We start from the raw sequence: 26,197 nt of genomic DNA, 5'->3' as shown, positions 1-26,197 counted from the left end.
CCTTCACAAAGCACGGCTGTGTGAACATTCTAGGTGATTGACACACAGGTATTGACACTTTTTTGCAAACTCATGCACTTCAACGCAGCCTCCCTAGTGGATGTAGTATTGCTACATCCACACAGATTCACAGAGCGAAATAACTTTTTTCAATAACAATAGGTTTGAGGCATATGGGCTGCAGCCCACACACTATTGCATAGATCGCCATCTGGTGGTGTGCCCGAATGATTACTTTGTTGTTGTCTTGGAAGAGTTTTTGTCTGTTCGATGACACCTCCTGTAGTTCGTCGTGTGCATGAGCATCGACTCCATCCTCAGATTGTTTTTTTCCGCCATCGGGCTCGGATATGTTAATCGTTTGGTCCCGTTACCGATCTCTTTTCGACTTCCAATCCTACATCATACCATCTTCGATAGTAATTCCAGGTTTGAGGCATGTGGGCTGCTGAATTCATATCTGTGCATAGATCGCCGCCTAGTGTTGGGTCCGGATGATTGCACATTGTTGTCCTGGAAGAGTCTTTGAAGTATCACGCGATAGGTGGCTCCTCCCCGGACTACAGTGCGCATGGGCATCCTCTCCATCCTCAGATTGTTTTTTTCCGCCATTGGGTTCGGATGTACCTTTCTTTGCTCAAGTTCGCAAACTTTTCTAAAGGCCAAAAGGCCTTCGGGTCGTCTGTATTGTTTCGATCGGTGCCGAAATCTTGTTCCAGTTATTCTTAACAGGACGTCAGAGAGCCGTGTGGCCTTTTTGACACCGGTGACGATAGTCGATGGAACGGAGCCCGTACAAACGATGCCCCCTTTGTAACTCTAAATACCCGCACATCGATGTTCACCCGGTGTGCAACAAGTGCTTATCACCGGAGCACAACGAGGACAACTGTCTAGCTTGTGCTGGTTCAGGTCAAAGAAGACGCTTAGACTCCGACGTGCAGCGAGGCAAACTATGTCGAAGCCAGCGCCTGACCCAGTGAATATCTTCGACACTGAAGACTATGAGGTCGTCGAGACTGAGGATCAAGAACAGCAGTCGTATCCCGGCTCGGAGCATGACTCCAACTATTATGAAGACGACTAGGAGAACTTCGAGGATGAAAACGTTGTTGAGGTAAGGGACGACGTATCCCCCATCGGAGCCGTTGACGACGACTCAAGCGAGGAACCAGGCCCAGCGGTGGGTACAGGGCCCGAAACAGACCCTCAAAGACTTCCAGGGGCTCAGGTCGAGGCATTGCCAGAAGGCCTTAGCCAAGATCTTCAAGAACATTCTATAGCCCCGCGTCAAGGCCCGGCTAAGAATCTTATCACATGAGCCATCGGTCCACCTACTAGAAACGAAACCGAAACTGCTGAAATCAGTCTTCGGATCGAAGAGCTCCAACCCATCGGAGTCGACGAATAAAAGGTGTCGACAACCCTGCAGGGTCGAAAGTGAAGTGTCGAACCGAGGATCGGTGCGCTAAAGTCAACCGTCAAATCAAAGCACGTCGAGCCGACGAAGTCAACGTCGACTGACAGCGACACAAACAAGGGACTCTAGTCTCAGAAGCTTCTCGATCCGAAGCATATAGTCAACAGGCCCCAGCTCGTCAAAGGCCTAGAGTCGAAATCCAAGAGCTCCTCGAAAGACCTCGTCGAGCCGAAACAAAAAAGCGTGCCTCCGACGCCACAAGCGCCGAAGTAGACGCAAGGACATAAGCTTACTGGTGAAAAGGCAAAATCGGGTGGGCCTCCATCGACGCTGGCCCCGAAGAACGTCGGTCTGTCTAAAGACACTGTGCCGCCAAGAAAGTTCGGTCTGCCCCCGACTGCGCGCCCTAAAGCGCTCGATCCGAAGCCTGGGGTTGACACGTCCAAGACGGTGTTGTTGGGAGAACTGACACATCCTCTAGAAGAGGATGTTTTGTATCAGGAGCCCTCGTATGATGACCAGTCGAAGCTCCATATCGACTCCGAATCTGGTAGACTTAATATCTATCAAAGGAAGATCAGGTCGGAACATCCTCTGGAATCATGCAAAATCCCACTCAAGAAGAAAAGGGCTTCTTCAACGTTGCCTGTCCTTTTTGAGACTGTAAGGTACCATGGCCAGGACGCTTCTGCATACTCTCCCACGCCCACTACTGAGGATATGGGTTATGACGATGATGAACAATATCATTACCCTGCAGACACGGATCAGGATGACCAGGCTCTAGCCTGGACGGACCCTGCTGACCAAGGGAAGTTGCAGACTTTTCCGGATACTCCTTCTTATCCTGTTAAAACTTCCCCAACAGAAGATACAGCTGCGCTCAGCGCTTTGATTGAAAGGGCAGCGCTAAATCATGATGTGGACATGCACGCTGACCCAGTGGAGGAAGACTTCCTGTTCGACACTTTCTCCACTTCGGAGAAATCTGTTAAAAATTTACCAATGCTAAAGGGTGTCCTTAAACACGCAGGGGACATATTCAAAGAAACCACTAGAGCAAGGGTTATAAACCCCAGGATTGAAAGAGTACAGACCGGCGCCTGTGGACCCTACATATATTAAGGGACAGTTGCCATTGGACTCTCTGGTGGTCTCAAATGCTCGTAAGCGAGCCAACTCTCAAACTACGGGTGATGCTCCTCCTCCAGACAAGGAATCGAAAGTATTGGAAGCTTCAGGGAAAAGGGTAGCTGCTCAAGCGGCTAATATCTGGAGAATTTCCAATACACAGGCCCTATTAGCCAGATACAGTAGGGCGCAGTATGACACTTTAGAGCAACTGCTTCAACATTTGCCAGGGAGCAGAAATGCTAATCCAGGAAGGGAAGCTCATAACTAACACGTCCATTAAATGCGCGCTAGACACAGCAGACACTGCAACCAGGGCCATTAACACAAGTGTCATGCTCAGGAGACCTGCTTGGTTGCGAATCTCTGGGTTCAAACCTGAAATTCAGACCACATTACTAAATCAGCCTGTAAACACTGACTTTTTATTTGGTCCTGATTTGGACACAATCTTAGAAAAGATTAAAAAAGACACAGAAACAGCCAAGTCTATGGGTGCCTTGCAGTCCCAACAGTTCAGGGGAGGTTCCTTTTGTCGCTCCAGTAACAGAGGAGCCACTCGTGGCCAGGCATCACAACAAGGTCCATACAATAAAGGGAGCATGCAGACCACCTATAATAAAAACAATAGAGGTGGATACCGTGGAAACAGCAGCAAAGGCAGAGGACGGGGGAACAACACCAGATTCTCCGCCAATAATAAACAGTGAAGTCTTGTCACTGCCCCCGGACCATGTAACACCGGTCGGGTGGAGATTACAACAGTTCCTGCCAGTCTGGGAGAGCATTACCACAGACAGGTGGGTGAGACAGCTTATTCAGTACGGCTATTGTCTAGAGCTCACTTACACTCCACCCAACATACCCCCAAGACACCGTCCTATGTCTGCAGAGCACATAGCCTTATTGCAGCAAGAAGTTATCAGCATGCTGCAAAAGGGGGCCATAGAACTGGTCCCCATACAAGAACAAGGCACAGGGGTATACTCTCTGTACTTCTTAATACCCAAAAAGGACGGGTCTCTCAGGCCAATACTGGACCTCAGGCCCCTAAATCAATACATCTTGTCAGAACATTTTCACATGCTCCCTTTACAACAGGTTCTGCCATTGCTCACTCAGGGAGACTTCCTGGCAATGCTAGGCCTAAAGCACGCATACTTCCACATACCAATACATCCTGCACACAGGAAGTATCTCAGGTTTACCATACAAAATCAACATTACCAGTTCAAGGTACTACCTATCGGGGTGACAACTGCCCCCAGGGTGTTTACCAAGTGCCTGGCGACAGTAGCAGCGCACTTACGAAGAAACCATGTCCACGTTTACCCATATCTGGACGACTGGCTCATCCAAGCAAAGTCAGTCCAGCAGTGTGCCAGCCACATGTCTCGCACTATTCACCTTCTCCACAGCCTCGGATTCTCATTGAACTACCCAAAGTCCCGTCTCCAACCTACCCACGTACAACAGTACCTGGGAGCAACGATAGACACTCTGGTAGCAAGGGCACAGCCAAACTCAGCGAGAATCAACAGCATTCAATTACTGATTCAGAAATTCAGACCCCAACACTCCCTCCCAGCAAGGGTGTTTATGCAGTTAATAGGCATGATGGCCTCCTGCATCTTCATAGCCCCTCACGCGAGACTTCACATGCGTCCGCTTCAGGAGTGCTTAGCACGGCAGTGGAACCAGGCTCAGGGACAATTGAAAGACCTAGTGTTGGTGACCGGTCGCGCATACCACTCTCTGCATTGATGGAACCCACCAAACCTTTGCAGGGGACGACCGACCGTTCCAAGAGCCTGTGCCACAAATAGGGCTGACAACTGACGCATCTCTCCTGGGCTGGGGAGCGCATGTCCTTCACTACACAGTGCAGGGACTATGGACAACACAGCAAAGGAAGATGCATATCAACCTATTGGAACTGATGGCAATCTTCATGGCAATGAAGGCGTTCCAGGTGCATTTGTGCAACAAAGTCGTGTTGATCCGGATGGACAACATGACTGCCATGTACTACATACAGAAGCAGGGAGGGACACACTCCACAGTTGTCACACCTAGCACAAAGCATGTGGAAGTGGGCCATTCAAAGGAACATATTCCTCATGGCGGAACACCTCCCAGGCAGGGACAACCAGATGGCGGATCTGCTCAGCAGACGCAGCCACCAGATGCATGAGTGGGAGATACATCCCTTAGTGCTGCAACCGTACTTCCAGCGGTGGGGTCACTCAGAGATAGACCTGTTCGCCACAAGGGAAAACGCAAAATGCCAAAACTTCGCCGGCAGGTTTCCACATCCGCAGTCTCAGGGCAATGTGTTATGGATGAACTGGTCAGGCAGGTTTGCGTACACTTTTCCCCCAGCCCCGCTCATACCTCTAGTGGCACGCAAACTGCGACAACACTCCATGACACTCATCCTAGTGTTCGAGGCATGTGGGCTGCTGAATTCATATCTGTGCATAGTCCGCCACCTAGTGTTGGGTCCGGATGATTGCACATTGTTGTCCTGGAAGAGTCTTCGAAGTATCACGAGATAGGTGGCTCCTCCCCTGGACTACAGTGCGCATGGGCATCGCCTCCATCCCCAGATTGTTTTTTTCCGCCATCGGGTTCGGATGTGTTTTCGGTTCCCTCTATCGGAACCGATAGTTGTTCTACTTTTACTCGAGACCAAAAGGTCTTTAGGCTGGGCGTCGGTATAGTTGCGTTCGGGTTTCTTACTGACTCTCAGCTCCGATCTCCTACTGCCCCTCCACGTGCTTTCGACGCGGACGGGCCTACACTACACCCTTTGCTATGGAGCGGACTCCATTCAAGAAGTGTCCGCTGTGTCACTCTAAATATTCGCACCTTGACGTGCACCCCGTGTGCAATACATGCTTGTCACCGGATCACCGTGAGGACACTTGCATGGCGTGTTCGAAATTTAGGAGTAAGAAAACTTTAAAGATTCGCCGGGCTAATCGGCTCCAGGCTCAATTGTCGGCTTCGGCACCCCCACCTGATCACATCTTCCAGGAATCGGTTGAGGGAGAAGACGACGTACAAGAGTCGGACTCTGGCCCCGCGTCCGAAGAAGAGACCGGCGACGCGGGTGATGAGGCCTACGACGAAGTCTCCGACGAGGTAGGGGACGACGACCGGGCTTGTCCCACAATGGGTGATAGCCCGGAGGAAGAGCATCCCCAACAAGACTCCGGGGTTACTCCCCGTTATACGGCCCAGGTCGAGGGATCGCCTTCGGGCCTTACCCAAGATCTAACAATGAGTCCTACGTCCCCGCCTCCGGGCCCGGTCACGGACATTTCTATGAAGAAACCGAAAGTGAAGCCAACTGGTCTCGCACCCTCGGATGCGAAACCGAAACCGAAAGTGGCGTTGGTGATGAAGGTTCTGGAGGCGTCAACTTCCACGAAACCCAAAATGGCCGACTTGAAGAGCCACGCCAAAATGGCCGACCAGAAGAGCCGCGCCAAAATGGCCGACCCGAAGCCCTCTGGGTCGGCGCCGAAGGTGAAGGCATCCGACGCGGCGGCGTCGGCACCGAAAGGGGTCGCGGACCCGAAGACGGCTTCGAAGAAGCGTCACGCCGACAGTGCGCCAGGCCATGGGGCGTCGGCACCGAAGAAGAGGCCTACCGTCGACCAAGCTCTCGGAGACGAAGAGTCGCTCAAGACGGTTCAGCCCTCGGCATCCCTTACAAAGAAGGTGGGAGAATCCTTAAGGCGGATCCAACAGTCTGTGGTTCCCAGCCAGGACACTGTAGTGCCTAGGCCCACGCCGAAGCCTGCCAAGGAACAAACGCCCATTCGTTTTACCCTTCCTCCCAAGTCGGCGCCGAAGGCCTTCGCGCCTAAGCAGAGCGGACACTCTCGGGAAATATTGACGCCGAAGGCTGCCTTGGTGGTGTCGAAGCTTCGGCTCCAGCCGCTCGCGGTGGAGGAACGTCGTGAGGTGCTCATCGACGCCAACACCGGAAAATTGTCGCTCCTCAAACGGAAGATTACGTCGGAGCCGGCCTTGGAACCTTTTAGGATTCCACTCAAGAACAAAAGGTACTCTGCGGACTCTTCGGCTCTGATGGAACCTCTGTCTGTCTCCACAAGCCCTGGAACACTCGCCGGCCCATTCCCCCGTGCCTGATGTGGACGAGGAAGAGGCCGAGTACACCTATCCTGCGTACTCGGATCCGGAAGAGGAGCAGGTGCCCTGGACAGCAGGAGGCGACACAGACGACCCGCAGTCGGGGCAGGACACTCAACTTTTCGCCGCAAAGACGTCCCCGACAGAGGACTCGGCGGCATTCAATGCATTGATAGAGAGAGCTGCAGCGAACCATGACGTCGAACTGCACTCAGACCCCGTGGATGCGGACTTCTTAGTCGACACCTTCTCGGTAGCCGAAAAACAAGTCAAGACACTACCGATGCTTAAAGGGGTGCTGAAGCATGCACAGGAGGTATTCAAGGAGCCCACCCGGGCGCGGGTGGTCAATCCTCGCATCGACAGGAAATATAAAGCGGCGCCCACGGATCCCACGTATATTAAGGGACACTTGCCATTGGACTCCCTGGTGGTTTCCAACGCTCGAAAGAGGGCGAATTCGCAGACTACTGGTGACGCTCCTCCCCCGGACAAAGAGTCCAAAATCTTTGAGGCATCAGGCAAACGCATTGCTGCACAGGCAGCAAACATCTGGAGGATCTCTAACACTCAAGCCCTGCTTGCACGTTATGATAGGGCCCATTATGACACATTAGAGGCCATCCTACAACACTTGCCTGACCAATATAAGGAGGCGGGGGAGATGCTCATTCAGGAGGGTAAACTCATTACGAATGCATCCATCAAATGTGCCCTAGATGTGGCAGACACTGCCTCCAGGGCTATCAATACAAGTGTGTTACTTAGACGTCATGCCTGGCTTCGAATTTCAGGTTTCAAACCCGACATACAAACCACAATATTGGGGCAAACAGTGAATCCTGACCATCTGTTCGGCCCTGAGGTGGATGCCTCCCTAGAAAAGATGAAAAAAGATACTGAAACTGCCAAATCTATGGGAGCTTTGCAAAGTCAGCAGTTTCGGGGTGGTTCCTTTCGCCGCTCCAATTCAAGAGGCACCTCGAGGGGACAGGCATCCCAATCCACACAATACTACAAGGGTAACACCCAGTCCTCGTATAACAACAACAAGGGCAGGGGTGGCTACAGAGGCAACAATATCAAAGGCAGGGGACGTGGAAACAATGCATCCAGGTCCACCACCACCAACAAGCAGTGACGTCTTGTCACTTCCCCCCGATCACACGACACCTGTCGGGGGGAGACTCCAGCAGTTCCTGCCGGCGTGGAGATCCATCACCACGGACAGGTGGGTGAGGTCTCTTATCCAGTACGGGTACTGTCTAGAACTTACGTCCATTCCACCGGACATACCGCCAAGAAGCCGTGCTATGTCCGACGAGCACTTGACCTTGTTGCAGCAAGAAGTTCTGGTCATGCTGCAAAAAGGGGCAATAGAGCTCGTTCCATTGCAAGAACGGGGAACGGGGGTTTACTCCCTGTATTTTCTGATCCCCAAAAAGGACGGATCACTCAGGCCGATCCTGGACCTCAGGCCCCTGAACTGGTACATCAACTCGGAGCACTTCCATATGCTCACATTGCAGCAGGTGCTTCCCCTGCTTCAACAGGGGGACTTCCTAGCAACGCTGGATCTGAAGGATGCCTATTTTCATATTCCCCTGCATCCTTCCCACAGAAGGTATCTCAGATTCAAGATCTTAGACCAGCATTACCAGTTCAGAGTCCTGCCGTTCGGGGTCACCACGGCACCGAGAGTGTTTACAAAATGCCTAGCGACTGTGGCGGCGCATCTCCGTCGCCAGCACGTCCATGTCTTTCCATACCTAGACGATTGGCTTATTCAGGCAAAGACGGAACAGCAGTGCGTAGACCACGTGTCACGCACCATTCACCTCCTGCACGATCTGGGATTCTCTCTGAACTACCCAAAGTCCCATCTCCAGCCCGCCCACGTGCGACAGTATCTGGGCGCGACAATCAACACTCTGGCAGCCACTGCGCAGCCGAATTCAGTGAGAATCGCCAGTATCCAGGCGCTGATCCAACGATTCAGACCCCAACACTCGCTTCCCGCGAGGGTGTTCATGCAGTTGATAGGCATGATGGCCTCCTGCATCTCCATTGTCCCGCACGCGAGACTACATATGCGTCCGCTTCAGGAGTGCCTTGCACGTCAGTGGACTCAGGCTCATGGGCAACTGACAGACCTAGTGTTGGTGAGCGGTCGGGCGTACAACTCTCTGCATTGGTGGAATCCACAAAACCTTTGCAAGGGCCGACCATTCCAAGAGCCTGTCCCACAGATCATCCTGACGACGGACGCCTCTCTCCAGGGATGGGGAGCGCATGTACTCCACTACACTGTGCAGGGACTATGGACACTTCAGCAAAGGAAGATGCACATCAATGTGTTGGAACTGATGGCAATCTTCATGGCCTTAAAGGCGTTCAAAGTACATCTGTGCAACAAGGTCGTGTTGATCCGGACGGACAACATGACGGCCATGTACTACATCCAGAAGCAGGGAGGTACACACTCTCCACAGCTGTCTCATCTGGCTCAGAGCATGTGGAAGTGGGCCATTCAGAGGAACATCTTCCTCATGGCAGAGCATCTCCCGGGCAAGGACAATCAAATGGCAGATCTGCTCAGCAGGCACAGCCATCAGATGCACGAGTGGGAGATACATCCATCAGTACTCCAACCGTACTTCCAAAGGTGGGGTCATCCAGAGATAGACCTGTTCGCCACAAAGGAGAACGCAAAATGCCAAAGCTTCGCCGCCAGATTCCCACACCCCCAATCACAGGGCAATGCGATGTGGATGAACTGGTCAGGCAGATTTGCGTACGCTTTTCCCCCAGCACCTCTGATACCGCTGGTGGCACGCAAGCTCAGGCAACACTCGATGACGCTCATCCTAGTTGCTCCAACGTGGGCTCGCCAACCATGGTACACCACGTTTCTGGAACTCTCCGTGGTACCGCATCAGAGGCTTCATCTCACTCCCAGCCTTCTGACGCAGAGCCATGGCGACATTCAGCACCCAGATCCGCAACAGCTCAACCTGGCGATCTGGCTCCTGAAGTCCTAGAGTTTGGCTACCTCAATCTTCCTCCCGATTGCATGGACATCATTCGGGAGGCAAGGAAGCCCACTACTAGAGCTTGTTATGCAGCTAAATGGAAGAGGTTTGTCATCTACTGTGTGGACCACAGCATTGACCCGCTAGATGCTTCCATTCAGAACATCATATGTTACCTCTTTCACCTGTATCGATGTAATCTAGCGTACTCTTCCATCCGCATTCACCTGTCTGCCATGGCAGCATACCTCCAGAATAGGCAGCACCTGTCACTCTTTAAGGTCCCTGCCATCAAGGCCTTTCTGGAAGGACTCAAAAGGGTCATTCCACCAAGGACCCCACCAGCTCCAGAATGGAACCTCAATGTGGTTCTTACAAGGCTGATGGGTCCTCCCTTTGAGCCACTGCACTCTTGTGAGCTCCAGTTTTTGACTTGGAAGGTTGCGTTCTTAGTAGCAATTACATCGCTACGGAGGGTGAGCGAGCTGCAGGCGCTCACCATCCAAGAACCTTTCTTCCAAATACATGCTAACAGGGTGGTGCTCCGCACTAACCCAAAATTCTTACCCAAAGTAGTCTCACAGTTCCACATGAACCAAACAATTGAATTGCCGGTGTTTTTCCAAAACCCAGAGACGCTGGCGGAGCGTATGCTCCACACTCTTGATGTGAAAAGGGCCTTGATGTACTATGTGGACAGGACAAAAGATTTCCGCAAAACCAAACAACTCTTTGTTGCTTTTGCCACACAACACAAGGGAAATGCAATCTCCAAAGCGGGGATTGCTAGATGGATAGTAAAGTGCATTCAGATCTGTTATGCTAAAGCTAAGCGCACTCTCACTATCCCACCAAGGGCCCACTCCACTAGGAAGTTGGGGGCCTCTATGGCCTTCCTAGGTAACATTCCCTTAGAAGACATCTGTAGAGCAGCCACATGGTCTACCACACATACCTTCACTAAGCACTACTGTGTAGACGTGCATTCCAGACAGCAGGCAGCTGTTGGTCAGGCTGTTCTAAAAACGCTTTTTCAAACTGCTGCAGCTGGCACGGGCAGCCGCCGTTAATGGAGGGACTGCTATGTATTCTATGCACAGATATGAATTCAGCAGCCCACATGCCTCGAACTGCAAATGCTACTTACCAGTATGCATCTGTTCTTGGCATGTAGGGCTGCTGACATTCATATCGCCCACCCTCCTCCCCGGCGCCTGTAGCAGCTGCAGTATTTATTCATATACACATATGCTCATAGCATGATCATCACTCACTTTCTTCACTCCATCTCTGCCAATGGCTAAAAACAATCTGGGGATGGAGGCGATGCCCATGCGCACTGTAGTCCAGGGGAGGAGCCACCTATCTCGTGATACTTCGAAGACTCTTCCAGGACAACAATGTGCAATCATCCGGACCCAACACTAGGTGGCGGACTATGCACAGATATGAATGTCAGCAGCCCTACATGCCAAGAACAGATGCATACTGGTAAGTAGCATTTGCATGCTCCAACGTGGGCGAGGCAACAGTGGTACACCACGTTCCTAGAACTTTCCGTGGTGCCTCATCAAAGGCTGCGACTAACACCCAGTCTTTTAACGCAGAGCCATGGAGACATTCAGCACCCAAATCCGCAACAGTTGAACCTTGCGATCTGGCTCCTGAGGTCATCGAGTTCGGTTACCTGAACTTGCCTCCTGACTGTATGGATATTATCAAGGAGGCAAGGAGACCTACAACCAGAGCATGCTTTGCGGCGAAGTGGAAATGATTTGTCATCTATTGTACCAATAATGATATAAATCCGCTAGATGCATCCACTTAAAACATCATATGTTACCTGTTACATTTACATAGATGCAATCTAGCCTACAGTTCCATACGTATACATTTGGCTGCGGTGGCAGCTTATCTTCAGAACAGGCAACACCTTTCACTCTTCAGAGTACCTGCTATTAAAGCTTTTATGGAGGGACTCAATCGAGTGATTCCTCCAAGACACCCACCTTCACCTGTCTGGAACCTCAACGTGGTTCTAACCAGACTGATGGGCCCATCTTTCGAACCTCTACACTCGTGTGAGATTCAATTCCTAACGTGGAAAGTGGCTTTCTTAGTGGCGATTACATCACTTAGGAGAGTAAGTGAGCTACAAGCCCTAACTATTCAGGAGCCATTCATACAAATTCATGCAAATAGGGTAGTGCTGCGTACAAACCCTAAATTTATGACGAAGGTCGTCTCCCAGTTTCACATCAATCAGACTATCGAACTGCCAGTGTTTTTCCCAAATCCAGATTCAGTGGCAGAAAGAGCTCTACATACCCTGGATGTTAAGAGCTCTCCTGTACTATATAGACAGAACAAAACCTTTTAGGAAAACTAAGCAACTGTTTGTTGCCTTTTCACCACAACACAAAGGCAACCTCATTTCAAAATCTGGTAGAGCCAGATGGATTGTTAAGTGCATACAAATTTATCAGAAAGCTAAACTCACGTTAACAGTTTCCCCAAGGGCGCATTCCACACGCAAGTTAGGGGCATCCATGGCTTTCCTGGGAAACATTCCTCTAGAAGACATATGTAGAGCAGCCACATGGACTACCATACATACATTTACCAAACACTACTGCGTAGATGTACACTCCAAACAGCAAGCCGCTGTAGGACAGGCTGTACTCAAGACTCCTTTTCAGGCTGCTGCAGCTGGCACGGACAACCACCGCTAAGAGGGAGCTGCTATACATTCTATGCACAGATATGAATTCAGCAGCCCACATGCCTCGAACGGAATATGCTACTTACCAGTATGCATCTGTTCTTGGCGTGTAGGGCTGCTGACATTCATATCGCCCTCCCTCCTCCCTGGTGCCTGTCGCAGCTGTAGCACTCAGAATTATTCTATAGCATGGACATCACTTACTGTATCATACTACATCCCTGCTACAATGGCGAAAAACAATCTGAGGATGGAGAGGATGCCCATGCGCACTGTAGTCCGGGGGAGGAGCCACCTATCTCGTGATACTTCGAAGACTCTTCCAGGACAACAATTTGCAATCATCCGGACCCAACACTAGGCGGCGATCTATGCACAGATATGAATGTCAGCAGCCCTACATGCCAAGAACAGATGCATACTGGTAAGTAGCATATTCCTTACCCGCGTTGAAGAAAGGATTGCGCTGCTCGATGCAAGGGTTTTCAGGGGCTGTCGAGCCCTACTGTGCCAATGGGCTTTTTGCTCATGGAAAGAACACCCTTCGAGAAGTGCCCTCAGTGTGGGCATAAATTTCCTCACAATGATGTTCATTAGGTTTGCAATCTGCCCTTGTCCACGGAGTACGAGAATCGTGATTGCCAGGCCTGCGCTTCGTTCCGGTCCAAGAAAACCATCAGAGACCGTCGAGCTCGAAGAGTCATGGTGCAGTCCTCTTCATAGACACCAGACCTCATCATAGTCGAGGCTCTGATCGAGAGTCCGAAGAACAACAACAGGACGACATTGTTTCCGAAGCAGAGGATTCAGCTTCAGGAGCCGAGGAGCAATCAGAAGACTATCTTCTTCCAGCTGGTCAGCAGGTCTTGAGTACAAGCGTCGACCTTGTTCACCCCTACTTCCACACCCCTGCCCCCCCCCCATTACCCCCCCCCCCCCCCCCCGAGGATTCAGCTTCAGGAGCCGAGGAGCAATCAGAAGACTATCTTCTTCCAGCTGGTCAGCAGGTCTTGAGTACAAGCGTCGACCTTGTTCACCCCTACTTCCACACCCCTGCCCCCCCCCATTACCCCCCCCCCCCCCCCCGATCCAGGTGCACACCGACCAAAACCTTCGGACGCCCCGCCTTCTGGCTCGGCATTGAAGAATCGAAAAAAGCCAGTCGACTCGGGCTCGAGTCAGTCTGTTGATCCCGACAAGCAGAAGGTCCTCAAACCAAAACTAACCCCGGCACCGAAGCAGCCCTCTGTACCGAAACCGGTCGAGCTGAAAACAACATCAGCACCGAAAGATGTTCCTAAGTCTATCTAACCGAAGACCACTTGTGAGAAGTTGGCCTGATATATAATGTTCACTATTCTAGTGAGCACTTTGTATCAGTCCAAACAACCCTTATTGATGATTGGTTGTAAGTCAACCTTATAGACCAGCTATCCTAGTAGCATGGATACGAGCAGTCTTCGGGCTAAACTCTAGAGGGCGTGTTAAGCCAGCTGTTATACCATCACAAATACCCCTTGAACACCAAGTGAAAGGACACCACACAAGTGTTATGAAAATAAACAGTGTATTTATTTAGATCACAACAGCCCTGTACTCTTTATGAGGACAGGGTACTAAGCACACAACAAAACTCTTACGAAAATACTTTTAAGTTTCACAATTTACACAAATGCCCGAGGGGCACGAAAAACCATATACTACAAAAGTGGAATGCGAAATTACTAGCAGGTAAGTACTAATCTCATAGGGTTTGGAATCGCTAGGACTGGCCTACTGAACCTTCAGATTACTAGCAGGAGGCCTAGGGGACTCGGGTGCAGAGTAACCCTGGGCGGAGTTCGCGGAGTGGGGCTTCGCGGAGCTACGCGAAGTGGGCGAGAAACTACGCCCACCTCCGCACTCCGCGTAGCTCCACTCCGCAAACACCACTGGCCGCCAGCCCCGCCACCCGCCTCCCTCCCGCCCTCCCTAAATACTTTAAAATACAATAATCAAATAATTTAAAAGCACTTACCTTGCCGCCGCTGCCCGCCGCGTCCCCGGGGCTCGCGATCTTCCGTCTTCCGTACTAATGCGCATGCGCGGCCGCCCGCGCATGCGCATTAGTACGGAAGACGGAAGACGGAAGTAAGTGAGCCCCGGGGACGCGGCGGGCAGCGGCGGCAAGGTAAGTGCTTTTTAAATTATTTGATTATTGTATTTTAAAGTATTTAGGGAGGGCGGGAGGGAGGCGGGTGGCGGCCAGCTACGCTCCGTCTGCGGAGTGCCGCCTGGCTCCGCCAGCTCCGCAAAATGCGGAGTAGGCGGCACTACGCACACTCCGCAGACGGAGCGTAGCTGGCCGCCCACCCCTAGTGCAGAGTGTGCACTCTCACGCGGGATGCGGGACAAAGTCTATGGAGGCTAGTAAAAGTTAAGGATATCGGACGAATCCGACTAGTTAGGCTGAAAACGAAAAAGGATCTGGACCCTTGGATAGTGAGTCTATGCTGGGGCACAGAAATGCCGAAGTTACCTAGCCCAGGGGCTGCAGCTGCATAGGTCTGAAAAGACGTCTGGAATCCTCGTTGCAGTCTATGGATCCTGAAGAAAGAAGTTGCTGGCAGGCGACCAGTGTTTAAGTTCGAAGTGATCCAAGCCTGGATCGAAGATGGATGACACCTGAAAGCAGAGGGGACCAAGTTCTTAATCACTAGCCAGTGATTGTGTGGGCACCAGGATGGCACCAGGCGAAGTCACCTCGAGCAGGTGAGTGGGCGACCCTGGGCTCTGCAGTCTCACGGACCAGGAGGCGTTGTCGGCGACCAGGATGGAGATGCGAGCTGTCCCACGATGGTTGATGCTGTCAACGTCGCTGGACCCAGGATTGGGCAACAAGTCTTGGCAAATTCAAGCCTACGCGGTGGACCTAAAATGGAGTCTGGAGTGGACCAGGAGGGTCCGGGGTGTTCCTCTCTTGGAAGGGAGCAAGGGCCAGTCTGGAGCAACCAGACCAGCAGTGTTGTTGTAGTTGGTCGTCGTCTAGAAGGCCACAAGCCAGCGGGCTAGTAGCCAGACAACGCGGTGAGCAGCAAAAAGCAGAAGGGCCCCACGCAGATCTCGTGGATGCTGGGGGGCTGGACTTCGGTGCTGGAGCTGCTCTGGGTCGGGGCTTCTCGGACCCCAAAGCACTCACCAGAGGATCCCTCGGCGGTCGTGCTGGATAGAAGTCGTGCAGTTCTGATGATGGCCGGTCCCTCGGTCTCGTCGCACCTACGGTTCTCAGCTTAGCTGTAGAGGTAGGTAGAGGTCAGAGGTGCCAGGGAAGCCGGGTCTCGTCGTGCTGGTCGGTCTGATTCTGTACGAAGGACGTGCAGCAAACCGCAGTGTTCTTAGATGGTGCCTGCGGGTGCAGGGTGACTACTCCTTAGCCACAAGGGAGAAATCTTGAGAAGAAGTCGAGAGTTCCTTTCGTAGAAAGTAGTTTCTTGATTCAAAGATGATCTAATTTGGAAGGGTCCCCGCTCCTGCCTTTATCCTAAAGAAAGGGGTGGGTCTGCGACTAGGTCCTGCCCTAGGGGTGGGACCAGGAAGGGGGGTGGTTAAATCCCTCTCCCATGCCGGACTTTCCCCAGCTCAGGGGCTGGTGTGCCCCTGGAACTGGTTCTAGCCGGCAGATGCGTAGTGAGCACCGGGGTGCCCTGCCTACCCAGGATACACAAAACCCTGTCTGGGATGGTGCTAGCACCGCCCCTGACAGGAAACCCTTTGTCCAAGCTCCCCTCGCTGGAAGGACTCCCAGCTGCAGGGGGTCAGACTTGTGTCTGTGGTGGCAGCATCCATTTTGTGATGCTGAGGCTCGAGTTAACTTTAACCGGGGTTCACAGTTACATGCATGTCGTGTCCCTCTAGAAGGGTGGAATGCTAACCCCGTCGCCAGAATTGACGAGGGGTTAGTATTCCAATTCGTATGACACCTTACTCGACATGTTTTGATAAAGCGATACCAAAGATAGCATTTAACCGCGAGGATTATAATGCACTTAAGAGTATATGTCAAGTCAAGTCAAGTCATAGAATTTATATAGCGCACTACATACCCGGAGGGTTTCAAGGCGCTTAGGAAGGGGAGGAGGATTACTTGTCAAATATCCACGTTTTAAGTTGCTTTCTGAATGCTAGGTGGTTCTGGGTAAGGCGAAGGTAAGCGGGGAGTGAGTTCCATGTTTTAGCAGCCAGGTATGAAAAGGATCTGCCTCCCATGGTGGTCTTGTTGATGCGGGGTACAGTGGCGAGGGCTTGGCTGGAAGAGCGTAGTTGGCGGGAGGGGGTGTAGAAGGACAGTCGTGAGTTGAGGCATTCTGGACCGATGTCGTAGAGTGATTTGTGTGCGTGGGTAAGCAGTCTGAAAGTGATCCTCTTATTGACGGGTAGCCAGTGGAGGTCTTTAAGGTGACCAGAGATGTGTTCGTTGCGTGGGATGTCTAATATGAGTCTGGCTGAGGAGTTTTGGATTCGTTGGAGTTTCTTCTGGAGTTTTGCGGTAGTACCTGCGTAGAGGGTGTTTCCGTAGTCCAGTCGGCTCGTGACCAGAGCGTGGGTGACTGTTTTTCTTGTTTCGGAGGGGATCCAGCGAAATGTTTTTCTGAGCATGCGAAGAATGTTGAAGCAGGAAGAGGATACGGCGCTGACTTGTCTGTTCATGGAGAGTGAAGAATCCAGGATGACGCCTAGGCTCCGTGCGTGGTCTGTCGGGATGGGTGCTTTTCCGAGGGCTTCCGGCCACCAGGAGTCGTCCCATGCAGAGGGGGATGTACCTAAGATGAGGACTTCTGTTTTGTCTGAGTTCAGTTTCAGGCGGCTTTGTTTCATCCATTCGGCAACTTCTTTCATTCCTTCGTGTAGGTTGGTTTTGGCGGTGCTGGGGTCATTGGTGAGGGAAAGGATCAGTTGAGTGTCATCCGCGTACAAGATGATGTTGAGGTTGTGTTGGCGTGCGATGGCCGCGAGGGGGCTCATGTATACGTTGAAGAGGGTGGGACTGAGTGAGGATCCTTGTGGTACGCCGCAGATGACTTCAGAGGCCTCGGACTTGAATGGTGGAAGGCGGACTCTCTGGGTTCTTCCGGTGAGGAACGAGGTGATCCATTCAAGTGCTTTTCCTTGGATTCCGATGTTATTGAGGCGTTGTAAAAGGGTGCTGTGGCAGACTGTGTCGAATGCTGCAGAGAGGTCGAGGAGGTTGAGGGCGACTGTGTCTCCATTGTCCAGTAGAGTTCGAATGTCGTCTGTTGCTGCGATGAGGGCGGTCTCAGTGCTGTGTTTTGCTCAGAAGCCCGATTGTGAGGGGTCGAGGGATTTGTTGGCTTCGAGGAAGGCGGCGAGCTGGTTGTTGACAGCTTTCTCGAGGACTTTGGCCGGGAATGGAAGAAGCGAGATGGGGCGGTAATTTTTGAGTTTGGTGGGGTCCGCTGTGGGTTTTTTCAGAAGGGCGGTGAGTTCAGCGTGTTTCCAGTCTTCCGGGAAGGTGGCGGAGTTGAAGGAGCAGTTGATGACGTCTCGCAAGCTGCAAACGGGCTCAGCTCATGCCAGAGCACCATCTCACACGATTCCAAGCACTCTGCCTTCAGGATTGTCGAGGCCTGCCATAGGAGTGACTGATAGGAATCTGTGTGTCCATTTTTAGGGTTAGATATAGGTATACTATATCTAAAGCAAAGGGTGATTACACCACCTTGCCCCAGCTGTCGTGCAGCCAGTTGTGTCAGATTTAGATGGCCATCCAGGGGTGGCATAATACATGATTCAGCCCCTGTTAGGCCCTGGGTACACCTATGCCCTGAGTTACAGGGTCTGAGAAGGTGGCCCAGTACCAATTGGAAATGTACCTAAGGTACATGGAATCCATTTTAGAGAGAGAGCAGTAGGCCTGGGGTCCTGATTGGCGGGGTCCCAAGCCAACTAAGTCGGAAAACCAGCAAAACACCAGGCAAAAAGTTGGGGGCAACCATAGTCGGGTATCCACCTTCCTACACCACTCCAGTACCGAAAAAAGTCGACCCGAAGCCCACTTCGGCACTGAAACACACTTCGGCTCCGAATGTTGATGATCCCAAACCTGCTTCAGGACCAGTAATTCGAGTCCAAAAAGCTCCAATCCGAAAAAGAAACATGACACCAAGTCTTCTTAACCGAAGCCAAGATCCACTCCAAAGACAATAGACACTGTAAAACCTAAGCAATTCGCTCCCAAGCAAGATAAATCTGCACCGAAAAAGTATACTAATGCAGAAGAGCTATTTTACCCAGATCCAAAACAAGACCCTTCGTATTAATCCAAAGACTAGACGTGTAAATACAGTGCCTGAAAAGAGGAAAATGGACTCTCCCAAGCCACCTCCAGTTCCTCTTAAAAAACATTCTCAAACTTCCTCCATAAGAATTCCTTCACCATTGCTAGGGATACTAATAGATATTTCTCCTGTACACTCGCCATCCATCACACATAGCCCTACACCACAGGATGACGACTATGAAGACAATTATTCACATAGGGTAGAAAGTGTGTAACACATAGAGGACACAGATGACCTAGCCAATATCCCTAGGCCATCAGATGATCCCTTGGAAGATTAAAATACATCAGATCTGCCACAAGATGACGCATACCCTTCTAGACCATCTCCCCCAGATGACACTATTGGGTTTACACAGCTCATTCATAGAGCAGCCGCCACTTTTCATGGAGTGGACTTACATCCAGATCCAGTGGAAGAGGACTTCCTTATGGATACATTACTGTTGTCACATAAAACCACAACTACATTACCAATACTTAATGGAGTGGTAAAACATGCACCAGAGGTATTCAAAGAACCCGTCAGAGCCAGGGTAATTAACCCCAGACTAGGCAAAGTATAAAGCGGCTCCAACTGACCCAGCATACATCAAAGGTCAACTGCCATTGGACTCATTAGTCTCAAATGCGAGGAAAAGAGCTAACTCTAATAGTGGACGCTCCACCCCCTGATAAGGAGTCTAAGCTTTTAGATGCTTCAGGAAAATGCACCATCTCACAAGCAGCTGTGGAGAATTGCTAGCACTCAAGCTTTGTTAGCAAGATAGGATCGAGCTCATTATGATGAGCTAGAAACACTTATGCAACATTTACCAGAACAATATAAAGCCAGGGCATCTGACTTTACAAGAAGGCAAGATTATTACCAATACCTCAATCGTCTGCCAACACAGCCTCTAGAGCAATAAATACAGGAGTACTGTTACGTAGACATGCCTGGTTACGCATCTTTGGGTTCATGCCAGAAGTACAGGCCTGTATCTAATCAACCCTTTGACCAGCAACATCAAAGAGATTGATAATCAAAGAGGTTGATAATGCACTAGAGAAAATGAAAAAAGATACTGATACAGCAAAATCCATGGGAGCCTTAAAGACTCAGACCCATCGAGCGTCCTTTCGTCGCTCCTCTTTACATGGGCGCCTCTAATGGTTTTCAAAGTGACAACACCTTCTTATAAAGCGCCCACCCAAACCTCGCCCAATAGAAGTTATTACAGAGGAGGATATAGAGGTAACCACAATAAGGGTAGAGACAGAGGCAACAACTGCAATGCCTCTACTCCCAAACAGTGACTTCCCTACCAATCCCCCAGATCATTCCACTCCTGTCGGGGGGAGATTACAACAGTTCCTACCTGTCTGGAACACCATCACCTCAGACAGGTGGGTAAGACAGATAGTTCAGTCAGGTTATTGCCTGAAGCTCACTTCCACTCTTCCAACAATACCACCCAGCCAACGTCCCATGTCACAGGAGCATCTCACACTCCTAAAACAGGAGGTTGCATCTCTACTGCAAAAGAATGCAATAGAACCAGTCCCAAAACACCATCAAAACACAGGAGTTTACTCCCTATACTTTCTCATACCCAAAAAGGACGGTTCCCTCAGACCTATACTAGATCTAAGGCCTCAACCTTTACATACAGTCCGACCACTTCCATATGGTCACATTACATCAGGTTCTGCCTCTATTAAAACAAGGTAACTTCCTTGCCACATTAGATCTCAAGGACCTACTTCCACATTCCTATCCATTAAAGTCACAAAGTACCTTCGATTCGTACTAGACGATCAACATTACCAATTCAAAGTACTCCATTTCGGAGTAACTACAGCACCTTGAGTTTTCACAATGTGTCTAGCAGTAGTAGCAGCACACATAAGAAGGGACAACATTCATGTCTTCCCATACCTAGACTGGTTAATAAGTCATACCACCAATGTATACAGCACACGCATCAGACCATCTGCCTGTTACACAAGCTAGGATTCACAGTAAATCAAAGTCTAATCTCCAAACATCCCTGTCTCAGCAGTATCTGGGTGCCACAATAGTTACCTCCTAAGCAATTGAATCCCCAATCCAACAAGAATACAAAGTATGCAAGCTTTTACAGAAATTCCAGCCGCAACATTCACTCCCAGCTCGAGTGTTCATGCAATTAATCTGAATGATGGTATCTTGCATTTTCATGGTGCCACACGCAAGACTCCAAATGCGCCCCGTACAAGTGCTTAGCAAATCAGTGAAATAGGGCTCAACAACAAATAACGGATCTGGTGGTGGTGTACAACCGGACACATCGCTCTCTGCAGTGGTGGAACACCAAAAACCTTTCCAAGGGCCGGCCGTTCATAGAGCCTGTTCCACAAGTGGTGCTAACCACAGATGCATCTCTCACAGGATGGGGAGCGCATTTGCACGAACACAGTACAGGGCACGTGGACAGCGCAACAAAAGCTACTCCACATAAATCATCTGGAGTTGCTAGCAAATTTTCTAGCTCTAAATCGTTTCAACATTACCTATCAAGCAAGGCTGTACTAGTCCGTACCGACAATATGACAGCCATGTATTACATCCAAAAAACAGGGAGGAACACACTCCTTACAGCTCTCCAAGCTGGCGCAGAGCATATGGAGGTGGGCCATTCCTCAAAAAATCTTTGTTAGCAGAACATCTACTAGGAGTTCACAATCAATTTGCGGATCTGTTAAGTCGTCAAAGACAACAGATACACGAGTGGGAACTTCATCCTCAAGTTCTTTAACCTTTCTTTCAAAAGTGGGGCCAATCGGAGATAGATCTGTTTGCCACACACCGCAACTCCAAATGCCCAAGCTTTGCCGCCAGATACCCACTCTCATTGTCCAAAGGCAATGCGGTATGGATGAGTTCTCCCACTAATTCCGTTAGTGGTACGCAAGCTACAGCAACATTCTCTCACATTGATTCCCATAGCACCAACGTGGGCAAGACAACCATGGTACACCACACTACTAGAGCTCTCAGTGATACCACATCAAAAATTAAAACTCTCTCCACATGTACTGACACAGAACCATGGAGAGATCGTGCATCCAGACCCAATGCAGTTCAACCTAGCGATTTGGCTCCACAGGTCTTAGAATTTGGATATCTCGATCTTCCGCCTGATTGCATGAATGTCATAAAAGAAGCAAGACGCCCCACCACTAGAGCATGCTATGCAGCCAAGTGGAAAAGGTTTGTTGTGTGTTGCACAAAAAAAAACATTAACCCATTCGATGTTTCTATCATAAACCTCATATGCTACCTGCTCCATCTACAAACATGTACTCCTCAATCAGGTTACATCTTGCTGCTATAGCAGGCTACCTTCAAAACTGAAGACATTTGTCATTATTTAGAGTACCTACCATCAAAGTGTTTATGGAAGGACTCAAAAGAATAATTCCTCACAGGATACCAAACTCCCCGGTACGGAATTTCTCACTAGACTTATTGGTCCCCCATTTGAACCCTTGCATAAGTGTGAATTACAGTTCCTTACATGAAAAGTTGCTTTTTTAGTTGCGATTACCTCACTCAGAAGAGTAAGTGAGATCCAGGCATTAACAATTCAAGAACCATTCATACAACTCCATCACAACAAAGTGGTTCTTAAAACAAACCGTCATTTCACCGTTCCACCTCAACCAATCTATTGAGTTGCCAGTATTCTTTTCTCAGCCACAAACAGTTGCAGAAAGAACTCTACATACATTAGAAGTAAAAAGAGCGCTCCTCTACTACATTGATAGGACAAAACCATTTCGTAAAACAAAACAATTGTTTGTGTTCTTTTCTCTTCCACATAAAGGTAATCCCATTTCAAAATCTGGGATTGCAAGGTGGATTGATAAATGCATTCAAATTTGTTACCAAAAAGCGAAACACACTCTGTCCATTCCCCCTAGGGCTCATTCGACCCGTAAATTGGGGGCATCTATAGCCTCCCTAGGAATATACCCCTAGTAAAGCAGCTACATGGTCTACACCGCACACATTTACAAAACATACTGTGTAGATGTGCAAGCAAAGCAAGCTAGTGTGGGCCAGGCTGTACTCAAGACATTATTTCAAACTACTGCAACAGATACTAGTGGTCGCCACCAAGGGAGAAAAACTGCCATGCAATCAATGCCATAGCGTGTGATCTGCTGCCCATATGCATCGAACGAAAAATGCTACTGAGTATGCATCTGTTCTTGGCATGTAGGGCTGCAGAGCCACACAGACCCATCGCCTTCCCGGCTACCTATATCTGTTCCAGTAATATCTTAATTAGATACACAAGACATGGACATTTTTTTCTGTACTCGTACAACTCCATCATTTCCCTAATGGCGAAAAACAATCTAAGGATGGATTTGATGCCCATGCGTGCTACGATCTACAGGAGGAGTCCTCTAACAAAGACACTTCCAAGACAACAACATAGTGTAATCATCCAGGCCCACCACCAATAGTGTGTGGCTCTGCAGCCCTACATGCCAAGAACAGATGCATACTGGTAAGTAGCATTTTCCTTTTTGCAGATTGAAGACATGTGTGGATTCCTAGCAACCGTCCTGCCTCCCTTAAAGGAAATGTGAGTTGACCAAAAGTTGAGAGAATGTTGCACTAAATAGGAGCCCTAAGGCAGTACAGGTCACCAAGAAAGGGAAAAAGAATGTAAAGATGGCAACCATTCTCCCGGTCATTGTAGGTATATAGCTAATATCCTAGATAGATGGCTAAACCCACCAACTGTTCAACGCCCAGAAAGTCAGGACATTTACGTACACAACCACTAGATGCATGTGAATCCAGAAGGGTCTTAAACTTCAAAACTATTGTTAAAGTTAAGTAAACTTTACATTCTCAGTGAGGTACATAGTTGTGCTGACCCAACAAAGACTTTCAGAACGCTTTATACTATTTAAGTCTATTAGTGAAGCATAATCTAGTAATTGCGTTTAGTTTAGAAGCGTATTTTGTTGTCTAGCCATAGATATTTGTTGGTTGATTACTCTTTTTACTCTACCTATTTAAGGTATTTGTTCTGACTGATATAAGACAGTGAATCATAAGCTCTCTTTCTTTCCAGATTGAAAACAGCAACATCCCAGAATCTAAGGAGAGGGATATTCTCTCTCACTCGCTGGAAGCTGAGCACAGGTGAGAGGACTGAGATGCTTGAAGAGTTGTGCATTGCTGTATTAACTTTGCTAGTAGCCCTGAAACATGCCACACCAATGGTGCCAAGAGCTGTAGAGAAAGGTGCAATCGTTCACTGGGAAGACCACCACCCCAGCTTCTGTCAGTTGCTAAATCTGTAGATAGTGCATCCTCTATTGTCCACCGATGTTGTGGCACAAAGTGCTACTGAAAAAATGACCCCCATCCCCCACTTTGGGGAGATTTTATCTATCCTGTAACTCGGACCACAAATTGTTGCTGGCACTAAGAGTTCTACAGTAAAACAGAAATATGTTAAGACCTTCAGCCAGGAACAACCCCTCCCTAAGTTGGTACCTGGTATCTCCAACCAGTTGATCGTGAGCTACCACTGGCTCGCAGACACCTTCAGAGTAGCTGGCAGTCTTGAGTTAATTTTTAAATAAGCACTTCAGTAAATATTATTGCGCTCTCCTTTTAAAATTATGGGGAAGCTGTATGTTCGAGACATGAGCTGCAGATTGTACACTATGCATTAGATCGCCACCTGGTGTTGGGCTCGGATGATTGCAAGTTGTCTTGGAAGAAGTGTTTGTAGTCACGAGGTAGGTGACTCCTCCCTTGGGCAATACTGCGCATGGGCATCAACTCCATCCTTAGATTGTTTTTTTTCCGCCACTGGGTTCGGATGAAAGTTTCTCCGCTCCAGCTAGAAAAAGACTTTTCAGCAACTTCGAAGCGCAGAACTTCCTCAAACTTCTACAAACTACCCTCGGCATTGACTACAATACTTTCATATCTGTGCATTGATCGCCACCTAGTGTTGGGTCCGAATGATCGCACATTGTTGTCCTGGAAGAGTCTTCGAAGTATCACGAGATAGGTGGCTCCTCCCCTGGACTACAGTGCGCATAGGCATCGACTCCATCCTCAGATTGTTTTTTTTCCGCCATTGGGTTCGGATGTATATTGGTTCACTCTAGTCGGAATCGATAAAAACTTTCTTAAGGCCAAAAGGCCTTTAGTTTTCTTCGTCTGTATTGTCTTGCGTTCGGTGCCTGATTCTTCCAGCTCGGTTCCGAGCCGGATTCCAGAGAACCGCGTGCTTTCGGTGTGGAGGGCCCAGTCGACGCCACAGACCCTATCGACTGATCATCATGGAACGGAGCCCGTTCAAGAGATGTCCCGTGTGCAACTCCAAGTATCCCCACATCGACGTCCACGCGGTGTGCAACAAGTGTCTGTCGCCGGATCATGATGAAGCCAGTTGCATGGCTTGTTCCCGTTTTAGATCCAAGAAGACGCTTAAGCATCGTCGCGCTGCGCGCCAGGAGGCCCAGCAAACTGCACCGGCGCCTGTGGACATCTTTGATGCCGGGGATGATGAGGGAGCTGACCGGGAAGTTGGTGAAAACCTGTCGAATCCCGCGTCGGAGGTAGACTATAACTACGACGCGGACACTGAAATGTTCGAAGCGGAAGAAGTCGTCGACGAGGTAGGAGACGACGACTGGGCCTTTGGGGCCATGGAAGATAGCTCGAGCGAAGAGCTAATTCAAACTGACATTGGGGCCAAAAAGCTTCAAAAGGGTCAAGTCGAGGGATCGCCACTAGGCCTTACCCAAGATCTTACAATGGGTTTTACGGCCCCGCCTTCGGGCTCGGCTACGGACATTACTATTGAGCCGCACCCTGCAAAATCGAAAGCGAAAGCACTGGTGCCCCCCTCAAAACCGAAAGTGCGCATTACTTTGGTCGGATCGAAGGCCTCGGAGCCATCAGCACCGACTAAGCAGAAGGGTGTTGTCGATCCGAAGACACAGGTCGAGGGCGTCGAGACTAAGTCTGCCACGCCGAAGACAAAGGTCAAGGTGGTCGAACCGAGCAAATCGGCGCCAAAGGTGGTCGACACAAACAAGGGACTCGGTGATCCAAAGGTTCTCGAGACTCCGCGTCAACATGACAAGGCCAAAAGCGGCACAACCCACGAGTCCACGTCTAGTGGTGTCTCAAATGATCCCGTAGACTCGGCGCGGCCGTCTGCCGCTTTCTCCAAGCAGGTGGCGGACTCCCTAAAGCGCATCAAGGAGAAGGCCTCGACTGTCGGCCCGAATGATCCTCCACCTTCAAAGCCGGTCGAGAAACCTCAAAGCGTTGACGCCCATTCACTTCACTTTGCCGCCGAAAGTGGCGCCGAAGG

The 26,197-nt window shown here is 50.0% G+C and overlaps 1 protein-coding gene across 2 annotated transcripts in view; it reads left to right on the top strand.

Moving 5' to 3' along the window:
* GPBP1L1 (GC-rich promoter binding protein 1 like 1) overlaps positions 1-26,197 on the top strand; it is a 411,897-nt gene that overhangs the window by 254,927 nt on the left and 130,773 nt on the right. For both annotated transcript variants that reach the window (XM_086953160.1, XM_086953159.1), the window contains one exon: positions 23,927-23,997. In XM_086953160.1, the coding sequence (XP_086809286.1) occupies positions 23,927-23,997 (71 nt within the window). The remainder of the gene's footprint in view (positions 1-23,926; positions 23,998-26,197) is intronic.

This window comes from Lissotriton vulgaris, chromosome 1_2, assembly GCF_964263255.1.
Source record: "Lissotriton vulgaris chromosome 1_2, aLisVul1.2, whole genome shotgun sequence".
NCBI classification, from domain to species: Eukaryota; Metazoa; Chordata; class Amphibia; order Caudata; family Salamandridae; genus Lissotriton; species Lissotriton vulgaris.
Note: the sequence above shows the minus strand (reverse complement) of the source record. Positions and strands in the feature narration are given on the sequence as shown.